General features: G+C 38.6%; 3 protein-coding genes across 3 annotated transcripts; 1 reads left to right on the forward strand and 2 right to left on the reverse strand.

Moving 5' to 3' along the window:
* Window positions 1–277: 277 nt before the first annotated feature.
* LOC148395054 (uncharacterized) lies at window positions 278–3,997 on the reverse strand. Its single transcript, XM_088381914.1, has 8 exons — window positions 3,645–3,997; window positions 3,350–3,561; window positions 2,506–2,751; window positions 1,733–1,870; window positions 1,518–1,587; window positions 1,328–1,455; window positions 1,133–1,214; window positions 278–1,025 (listed from the first exon to the last, which is right to left on the reverse strand). The coding sequence occupies exons 1-8, from the start codon at window positions 3,811–3,813 to the stop codon at window positions 673–675; spliced, it is 1,398 nt and encodes a 465-aa protein (XP_088238040.1). The 5' UTR covers window positions 3,814–3,997; the 3' UTR covers window positions 278–672.
* A 670-nt stretch (window positions 3,998–4,667) lies between these two features.
* Window positions 4,668–5,926, reverse strand: get1 (guided entry of tail-anchored proteins factor 1). Its single transcript, XM_088381565.1, has 5 exons — window positions 5,762–5,926; window positions 5,475–5,640; window positions 5,296–5,363; window positions 5,049–5,163; window positions 4,668–4,942 (listed from the first exon to the last, which is right to left on the reverse strand). The coding sequence occupies exons 1-5, from the start codon at window positions 5,849–5,851 to the stop codon at window positions 4,869–4,871; spliced, it is 513 nt and encodes a 170-aa protein (XP_088237691.1). The 5' UTR covers window positions 5,852–5,926; the 3' UTR covers window positions 4,668–4,868.
* Window positions 5,927–6,551: 625 nt separating this feature from the next.
* Window positions 6,552–9,946, forward strand: LOC148395056 (uncharacterized). The gene is made up of 6 exons (XM_088381566.1): window positions 6,552–6,712; window positions 7,556–7,591; window positions 8,711–8,740; window positions 8,824–8,877; window positions 8,945–9,064; window positions 9,160–9,946. The coding sequence occupies exons 1-6, from the start codon at window positions 6,698–6,700 to the stop codon at window positions 9,214–9,216; spliced, it is 312 nt and encodes a 103-aa protein (XP_088237692.1). The 5' UTR covers window positions 6,552–6,697; the 3' UTR covers window positions 9,217–9,946.
* The last annotated feature ends 813 nt before the right edge of the window (window positions 9,947–10,759 follow it).

Genomic DNA, 10,759 nt, shown 5'->3' on the forward strand with positions numbered 1-10,759 from the left:
ATGGTTAGATTGAGTATTACACCATGTGTGTGAAAATTTAGACCTAGTTCCAGCGAGCGTAAAGTTTAGTGTACTTTCAGCCATGCGCCGAATGGTTAGACGCACCGAGGTTGTGTAAAAGTAAAATGCCTGTCTGTCGGAATGCCCAGCATGGCACAGAGCGGTTTGCCAAATTCCCCAACACGCAAAACAAGACTTGCATAAATTTGCCTGCAAATATAAAGTCCATTCATTAAATCACTTTGAATGCTAATTGAGCTGAAGTGTCAAGAAGACATTTTGCAAGTTGTAATAAATGATGAGGGTTTTTAGTTTTATTTTAATTTTGAGGCATTTTATACAAAAACATTTATTGAAAAAAATGTGTGATGTCCCACAGAACTAACACGTTGAGTTGACATGCCACCATATGAATGAAGTTCATGACATGTCAGTCTGCTCTTACGAGTGTCAAAATTGTTTGGATTTTAAAAAAAATCCAAACGCATAAAAATAAAAACCACAAATTAGGTTGACAATCACTTCTAAAATAATAACCACAAGTAAAATAAAGAGCGACAATAGCGACTTACTTTTCTTACTGAGGAGCTGGCAACATTGGTCAAAAAATAGAATGTGTACCACCAGGGGACTGTCAACATGATTTGAAGAAAAAAAAAAATCAGCAAGAGTCTAGTAGTCATCCTCTTCTGCATTGTGGTCTGCTTTCTTTGTTGGTGCTTTTCCATGTGTCCGACTCTCGAGTGACTTCTGGTCCAATCCGCTGTAGGCTGGTTTCCCCAAGTGCAGATTTGTAGTTGCTGGTGTAAACACATACTTAAGACAGAAATGGGTGCGTTTGGGTATTTGTCTGGGTGACAGTTGGTCCATAGCGTCAGCAAAGATGCTAGAGCCTAGACTATTTTGTGTGCCTATCCAATCCTCCTCCTCCTCCTCTTCTTCTATGGCCACCCTTGAGGCATCTGTTACATCCTTTTGTTCACTACAGTCTCCTGCCATTTGGTGATCAGGGATTTCCTTCAAGTCTGAAATAGTTTTTGTGAAGGTAAAATGCAAATAGTAAATCCAAAATTAACAAAAAAATCTCAGGTGTATTGAGCACAGTGCAATAATGGCAGCATTTGTGGCTTACCAGTAAATTTCTGACGTTCTTCTTTAAGCCTCCTCCTTGTCTTAAGGTATTTAACTGCCAAAGACATTCCTGGTGCATTATCCTGGAAAACAGTCAACAAGAATCAGCATTCTTTTTTCCTTAAGGTATTCTCTGCACAAAATGACTGTAACACAACATATATAATAGTTTTCAAATGTTCTTTGAATCGCATACTCCGCTGGGTGATCTCAGCCATTTTTGCAGCTCATCGTCAGGTTTAGGAACGTCTGCCTTGACCAAACTCTCATCCGCAGTCAATGGAGATGCTACTTCTTCAGTCTGGACAATTTTGTTCAGTGTTTCTGCAAATCAAAAATGAGCCTCACACCTAATAACATCAGCAAAGTGTGTTAACCAAACATACCTTTTTTGCTTTCCAAATGTTCAAATCGCAGACCAGGTAGATTGTGGTGTTCCAGTTCATTTTTTCGTTCCTGTTTGAATAAAATGATACAAATATTCTATTTCAAAAACCTTAGGATTAGTTTTTGCAGCATGATCTATATGAAAGTATACATCCCAATAAATGCTGTTATTGTGGTATCTATAATGTGAAACACACAACCTGCTTTAACTTACTTGAATTTCTCTAGTTAACGCATAGACTCGTGCTTGCAGACAGTAGAACACATCGGTGGTCTTGGACAGCTTTTTTTGCTCTGCTGCTATGTGTCGATGGAGTGTGCTTTGAAGCAGCTTGTTATTCTTCTCTAGCTCCTATAACAAATTATTAAACAGGAATAAATAACCAAAATTGTCCTTCAAACATTGCTTAACATGATGAGTGAGCCTGTTGCCAACAATGTTTTTCTGGAAGCAGCAAAAAAGAAATGGAGCAAGACAGTTGGGTATAAAATCAGGCAAGTCAGTGCTTCCTTTCCTGTTTTGGCCAGCAGAGCAGGCTTTACTTGTTTCGATGTGCCACCACTGATATACAGTACATTTCTGTTTCCATGACAGGAAAGCTTGGGTACTGTAAACTATCCTCCAGCAACTACAATTATGTTATTTCACCTTTAGGTGACTTTTAAGACACTTAATGACTGCTAGTATTGAATAGTTTACAAACCCAGTGACATCATCACATAACTATTCGCTATGTGGAATAAACTTGATGACATGGTCTCCTTAAAAACAGCAGCTGAGCTCATCACTTTTCATAGGGAGAGTTTTAAGTTACCGACTGCGTTTCGTCATTCAATAACAATCTGATTCTGGATGACTGACAATATTCATATCCTACAAGTTTATGGTTAAGTGATTGAAAGCTATTCTACCCATCACACACATTCTATAGTGCTGATGTACAGTCAGGTTCTCTACCTCCTGAGCCATGTTGCTCCTAAACATACCCATATCCGTTTGTTTTTGTCCTTCAGATCTATGGTAGCCTCATCCAATCTGCGGCTGAGTTCTTCCTTTTCCAGCATGGTAGGATTATGAAAGATCTGCGATTCCAGTTGCAGGATTTTCTTTTTTGAGTCGAACAACTCATTCTCAGCGTCCAGCAGCTTTTTTGCCAGAGTGTCACAGCTGGAGCGAGTCTTCCAGAGCAGCTTCCGTATGGCATTGACCTCATTGATGTGCTGCTCTTGTATCTATGAAGGGGATGTGAGATATTCTGATGAAATTTGCATTTTTGTGAGAAATCATACCAAGTGTCAGACATAAGGTGAGTCATCTACAGGTTTCATATTGTTTCCAATGTGTCTTCTGTCGGAATGGAATGTGTCACTTAAACTCATATATATTAACTGCTGCTCCCTCTAAATCAGGGGTGTCGAACTCATTTTTTTCACGGGCCGCATTGTAGTCATAGCTTCTTTCGGAGGGCCATTATGACTGTCAACCCAAATAAATGCATGAGCACCTCATATTATATACAGTAAAAGCTACAAAACAAACTGACAAATAACTTGTTTTTAAATCAGATGAGTAAAAACTGGTCAAATATTAATAAAAAAAAGATATTATTAAAAGTAAAGACAATTTGCAATTCTAGTAATGACACATGAATTTGATGCACAATTTGTCTTCGCGGGACACATAAAATGATGTGGCGGGCCGTATCTGGCCCCCGGGCCTTGAGTTTGACACCTGTGGTTTACAGCATTAACCTATTTCTACACTTACAAAAATAATTCAGCTAAAATGTGAGGGAATGGGTGGATATAATGATAAATGAATGACACCCACCTTAGATATATTGCCTTCCAATCTTTGGTATTCCTGCAGTGCCACCGAGTGACGATGTAGAACATTCCTCATCATTTTGGACTGTGTTTTGAATACTACTAACTGTAGCTGCAGGTCACCATTTTGTCGCTTGAGATTTTTAATGTTGGGGTTTGCTGACAATTCGTAAGTCTTTGGGTTCACGTTGATTGTAGGTAACTTCTGCCTGTAATCTAAAATTAACGGTTTTTTTTATATGGCGAGTATTGATATTGAATGGTGAAATTCCTAACCGGCGTGTCAGCATATACAATACCTCCACTCCTATATGGAACCAGCTTGTCCTCGAAGGATTTGCGTGCATGGTACTTGGTCGGCCCTGAGGCTGCAGGCAGAGAATATATTGTAGATGCTTTTCCATTGCACTTTGCAGCGTTACCTTCCTCTCTTGTCTTCGGGGCCAAGTTCGGCAGGTTCACACTCATCACCTCCTTGCAGTACAAATTACAAATGAAAATTACTTCCTACTTTACCCAACACCAAAGCTACCGTACTTCAAAATTGATTGCTTCCAACCCCCGAACCCGACTTGAGAGCCTTTATGGTGTCATTAAGTCAAAACAAAGAGTGAGGTGAAATATCACTAACGGCTGTAAATGGGTGTGATATCACGTGAGTCACGTGACCACGTTGTTGACGAAAAAGACGCTAAAATTGTTTGGATTTTGAAACGAACAGACGGACCAAGCATTTATATTGAAATAATTAGTCATACAACAGAAACATCCATTCATCTATTTTCTATGCAACCTGTACTGTTAAGAGCAGTGGTTCTTAACCTTATCGGAGGTACCGAACCCCACCAGTTTCATATGCGTATTCACCGAACCCCTCTTTAGTGACAAAAATATTTTTTTTCAAATTCAAGACATCAATGTTTATTACTAAATGAGCCATGCATTGACATCACCTTGTTCAAAGAACATAATCAACACAATGCATGAATTCTAAACTAATTACGTACCTGCAAATCAGTGATTTCTGCTGTTGCCTTTGCGAGACCAGTTCAGATATGCGTTGTCAAGAATTTACACAATAAATTAGATGTGTTCGGACCTCCACAGTGGAGGCTCTGCTGAAACCCTGAGACCGAACAGCTCACTGCTGTGCCAATGGGGAGTTGTCATGACGACGAGGGATGAGTGCTCTTTGAGCCCAAAGTGGTGAGAGCACTTCATCAATATATATATATGTAATCCCAACAAAATATAGATGGTTTTGGCATACATTGTAATAAATATGTTGAATTGGGGAAAAAAAAGAACTGGAAAAGAAAAGGCTCTTTCAATATGTATTTATTAAAAGGCTTTTCAGAATTTGTCAATAAAGAAAATACACAATACAATAAATTATCAACTTATACTAGTACTAACTAAAAGTGCAAAACATGGTGATTTTTCCCCCCATGCAGACCAAATAATGGAGCACATGTGGCTTAACATAAACAAATGTCAAGATTTTACAATTGGATCTCCAGTTTCTAACTGAAGGCATGCATACCCAGTGTGACCACTTTATTGCAAACTACCAGCCAGCATGTTATTCCCACTCCACCTGGAAATGCAAAACATCTGTGTCAGGATTTGATTCCTCTATGCAGAATGGCATACAACCTTGAATAAATCATCACCGAAAACAATGCAATCCGTGTGATGAATACCTGCAACTCCAGTTGGGAAAGCAACCAGACGTTCCACAGGGGCAATCCATTTACTGGGAAGCACTGTCACTGGGTCAGAATAATACTGCCATATTAAAGAAATCATCAGAGCAGCCTAAAAAATATAAATAGATATATACAACATTAGATAAAGCACATTCACTTTTTATATGTATTCAAATTGGACTTTAGTAACTCTAAATTTGAAAATTAATAATAATAAATAGATATTTTGCTGTTGACCAACCTGCAGTAGGTAAAAGACAATGTTGACAACCCATTTCATTTTGGCCTGTTGTGCAGTCCTGGATTGCACTGTCAAAGGGGGGAAAACAATGTTTCTTAAGCAGTTCACCTTTCTTTAATACTGCATGCACACATATGTTGAGTGAAAGGGGGTCTGGGGGTCTAAAAAACATCAATTACCGTGTGTTTTGAGCTTATCTGTCATTTTGTTTATTTTGCGCTCTAACCGGGCATGTCGGGCAAATTCGTCCATCATACTGATTGAAGACTGCTCTTTCTTCATTGCTTGGATTTCCGCCCTCATATCATTCTCCTGTTCAGCATCTTTTTGCACCATCCTGGAGAGCTGGGGATATACATTTCAAAGGACGCACATCGATAACAGCCGTCACGTCGACAAGACATTTTTCAAAACAACAAAGAATTCAAGGAGCCGTATATTCTATGAAAGCAGCACTAATACTTACAAACGACGAAATGTTCGGCAAGAGTATTTTCATTAGATTGCAAAGAAAAACTGACGCCAGCACCAGAATCCAAGCACAACTGGCCGCCATGTTAACTGCTGATTTGTCTTCTTCCCAAACGAATTTAGAGTCCTCGCTCTTTGAAATGGCTACATTACCGCCACTTAGCGGATGGCGTGCACTGCTACAGTCCGTACTGTACTCACGCCCCCTAACGGACAGGCTGATAATTTCTTTATTTTATTACATTGTCTTTCAACCTACATGGCTTTATTTTCACCTTTGAGTCCGATTCGGAGTGAAGAATATTTTTTTATGTGTGTGTGTGTGTGTGTGTGTGTGTGTGTGTGTGTGTGTGTGTGTGTGTGTGTGTGTGTGTGTGTGTGTGTGTGTGTGTGTGTGTGTGTGTGTGTGCGCGTGTGTGTATGCGTGTGCGCGTCTGCGTGTGTGTGTGCGTGTATATACATTCATACATACATACATACATACATACATACATACGTACGTACGTACGTACATACGTACATACATACATACATACATACATACATACATACATACATACATACATACATACATACATACATACATACATACATACATACATACATACATACATACATACATACATACATATCCAAAAGTGAGTGGCATGTGGTTGTCCACACAGGTAAGTTGCTATGGTTCAAAAATATGTTGCCTCCTCCTCTCTACCAATTAGTGCAAGAGTGGGGCGGGATATAACGTTTTCCGCTCCGTCGATAGGCTAAGACTGAAATCACATTGAACAGGAGACCCAATCCCGTTTCGGCTAGTTGTGGTACTCCTTCGACGTTCATTTGAAGTTACAGGCAGAGTGTTTTGGAGGTAAATACCTTCAAGGTGTGGTGTGTGCTGACTTATAAGTGACAAAGGCTCTCTTCAAGCTTGACAACAATGGGAAAAACGAAGGTATGTTGTATCCAGACCACTTGAACACGCATTGCCACATCTCCGTACGATTGGCTTTTTTTTTTTCATGATTACTATAACGTGTATTTCCGCGTCGTCGATCTCTTGAGCCACGGCGAGTGGCGCCTATTTACTTAGTAGCGCCTGTCTGTTGTTAAATCCAATCTGAATGTGGTGCTTTTGAAATGCACAAACTAGCAAACAAACAGTGGAGTCCGCAAGGAGACAAAGGGGTGTAACCTTCGTCAGTCGAGGCACAGGTTGCCATTGGGGGAAACGTATCGAAATATTTTTCAAGAACGTCTTATTTACGCGGTTTGCAGTGCAAGATTAATGCTGATTGAACCAAAAAAGTACAAACGAGTGCAACGTTCACAAATGGTGGTTATTTTAACATTTCGACGTGTACACCGCGCGTCGTGGAGAAAGATCGCTTGTATGCGCGTCACCGTCGTCCTTTCTCTCTGAGCGCCATGGCAGCCTTAAAAAGACACGCCTCTCCTCTTCATAAGCAAAGCCTGTACAGTCACGTCGGGGATCGTTTTATTCTCGTTGAATGGTTTTAATGTCATAGATCGCCGTGGATGCGTGGTTGAAACGGCATGTTAAATGTAGTGCGTGCTCGCTTCCATTTTAGGACGATCGTATTCTTCTATTCCGTAGAGAATGTTTAATTAGGCTGGAGCGTTTGCCTCTAAGAAAACATTGCACAATGTCGTTATGACTTGAGGGGAGAGGAGGGCTAGGTGCCCATCCCCCCTTTTGCATCACACGCCCACTTTAGCTTCGGAGTTTTTGTTGTTCCTGCTTTTAATTATTTCTTTCTCCGTCCTTTCCACGCAGAGCACAGACGCTCCAGCAGCAGAGGCATGCTCGCAGGTTAGTAGTTAAAGCTTTCCATTGCAACGCTGTTACAGACAGCTAATGAACATTTTCCCAGCTTTTTTTCATTTGGAATTGTATCCTCCCTTTTGGCACACATGCATTACCAATGATGCTATATTACTGAAATGTGATCTCCCTCTTCTCCATCAAAACGAAAACTCCACCCACACTGGGATGGCTGTTTGAATAACCTAGCTATATAGCTTCATTCACTTGGGAAATTCATGGTTCTCTATGAACACAAAGTAGTCATGTCATATTTACTAATATTCATAATATTAAAAATACTGTGAGTAAAAAAGTCTAAATGAGTCTCTTTTTAAATGCAATAAAATACATTAGAAGTCATATTTCCAGTGTGTTTGAAATTTCAGAATAAAGTGCATTGTAACATTGTATTCTTTGAATATTTGTAAAAGGATGGGAGACTCGCTGAATGTTCTTAATTCATATTCAATACCAGCAGAATAAAGGTCCTCTGAGGAGCTGATTCAGTTCTTTGAGTCAGCAATGCTTCTGCTGGTTGCAGCACCTGTTGCAAGCTACAGTCTACAATAAATCAATTATAAATAATCAACAATCTTGGTTATCAATATTAAAATCAACTTGAATCCATAGGACAAGTTACATTTTGGCTGCTACTATTAAATTAACCTGATAGTCAGCGATAATTACATTGCAAATGTGGGCTCTGCTTAATACTGTAGCTGAAGAAATATCGCAACCTGTATTCAGCCATTCACTACCCGGAAAACGTGTGTTTAGGGCTTCATTAAGCTGCCTAATGATAGCAAACAAGTTAGTATACTCAGTTGTCATGGTGGGAGAAGAAAGTGCAGCAAAATTTGGAGACAAGGAGCGAGTGCCTTATGATTTGGATTGTTTCGGACTAATAGCATGTGACAAGTGAAACCAAGATGTTAGTCCATGCAACTCAAAACAGTAGTAATGTTAAAATTGACACTTGACTACAGGGACATTGGATACTTTCTACATGTATTGCACGGCTGTTCAAAGCAGCCCATGGTGGCACAAGAAGAGGATGCTAATGAAAATTACTATCATTGTCAAGTGTATATTCTGTCATTAACAAGTGATGTCCTCCTCCTTCAGCCAAAGCGAAAGTCTCTACGGTTGTTAGCTGTGAGTATCACCTTATATTTTTCTTTAATATCCTGTACTGTTGGTGTGAATTTGACCGTTCCTTGTTTGTATGTGTTTCACAGAAAGAGACAGAAACCAAACCAGAGACAGAAACTAAACCAGAGCCAACAAAGACCGTACGTAAATGTGCAATAATCATATGCCATTTTATAATTACTAATTACTTTATCCCTGACTTTGTAGGCGCCTAAGAACCAAAAGGTGAAGGAGGTGGCAAAAGAGAAACCGGAGCAGAAGAAAGAGGAACCTCGGGATGAAAAAGAAGAGGACCCTGCAGAAAATGGGGAGGCCAAAGTTGAAGAGGTACCCTCAAGTTGAACCCACAATGATGTTTTGTGTTTTATTGGAAAAAACAAAGTGCCAAGATCATGGATGTCATCTTTGTTTTTTTTTTGCAGGCTGCCACAGAAGATGGAAAGGGTGATAAGACCGAAGAGGGTAAAACAGATGAGTAGTGTTGCCTCAACTCATCTGCCTGTGCTCCCTGTCCCTTCTTAAATGTCAAGTGCACATCATGTTTTCAACTGGGACATGAATACAGACACATGTTTTAAAAAAAAAAATCCTCAACTACCATTTAATTTCATAGCTTCTGTGAAGGGAATATTTTGGCCTTTGTGTTGGGTTTTATTTCCCTTTTGTTTCCCTCCATTGTCAGCTTCTTATTTAGCTTTTTAGGCTGTAGTCTTCAATCTTCATCAGAATTCTGATGTAAAACTATGAATCAACATGGAACTTTTCAAAGGGGTTTTGTGAACTGTACTGTTTTTAACAATATGTAAAACACGATCCCTTTGGTTGTTAAATTGAATGTTTGAATGTCTGTTTTGGAACAATAATTATTTTCTTTACTGTAAAATCATAATTAATTTTGGCCCTAGAATGCCCAGCATGGTTGTCTTCGTTGCATCTTAAGAACATGCGCACAGTTGCAGTTTAAACTTGTTCTTTTCAACAACAAAAATATTCTCTTACCATCTGTATGCGTCCAGTGATGGTATGTTGTTGTTCTTAGCTATGCTCATTGCTTGCTTACTCTGTTGCCACTACCACCAACAATATGTACACATTACAAATTTACGGCTATACTTATTGTGACTTTGAAACATCTCTACCGATGTACAGTTTTGTTGTTGTTGATCTTTTTTTTTTTTAACGGTTAATAAAAAAAAAACATTCTTTTTACATTGTTTACTTTTTTTTTAAGTAAAAACCCTCACCTAGGTAAAAAGGGCTAAAATGTAAGTAAGCACATGACTTGATCACTTCTTTAACCTTCAAATTATTTTTTCTTATTGCGTGCACAAAACATGACTGTCAAAAGATAAAGATTTAAGGTGGTAGCTTAAAGAAAACGTTAATTCTCAATGGAGATGTAATTGGAATTTTTTGACTACGAATCAAGGATTGCAGTTTGTGCTCTTTTCATCCCATTTCCATTCACTATTATAATCCCTTTTCCATGATGACTAATAATACATTTGCAATATGCATATTAAAATTGTACAGATATTTACATACACTAAACTGATGGTTAAATACTCATCTGTAAATATTTGGGCTTTGGAACTAGTTAGTCAGAGTTCAAATTAGGGCTTTCACTATTATATATGTTTACAATTGATTATTCCACCAATTTTAATAAAATAATGGGATAAAATGTTATTTTTCACAAAAGTGTATAACAACCATTTTCCCATCTACTGTTAATTTGCTAGTGTTTGGTGATTAAAAACAAGTAAATAGAAATCAAGCAATATCACACAAGAGATTAACCTACTCATCAAACATTTTGAAACTGATTCAGTTACTGGTGCAGTTATTTTACGTTGTAAATGCAGATGTTTGCAAATGTCTTGTTTTGGTTAAACAAAAACAAAAGATAATCTGTTTTCATGAATGAATACAAAATGAGTATTTGGTGTTAAGAGGCTGACAGAGTATTTTGTCCATTCTAAGATAAAAATAGCTTGAAACAATTCTTCTATTATTAAAATA

This window comes from Syngnathus floridae, chromosome 7 (assembly GCF_059516105.1).
Source record: "Syngnathus floridae isolate MCC-2025c chromosome 7, RoL_Sflo_1.0, whole genome shotgun sequence".
Taxonomy (NCBI): domain Eukaryota; kingdom Metazoa; phylum Chordata; class Actinopteri; order Syngnathiformes; family Syngnathidae; genus Syngnathus; species Syngnathus floridae.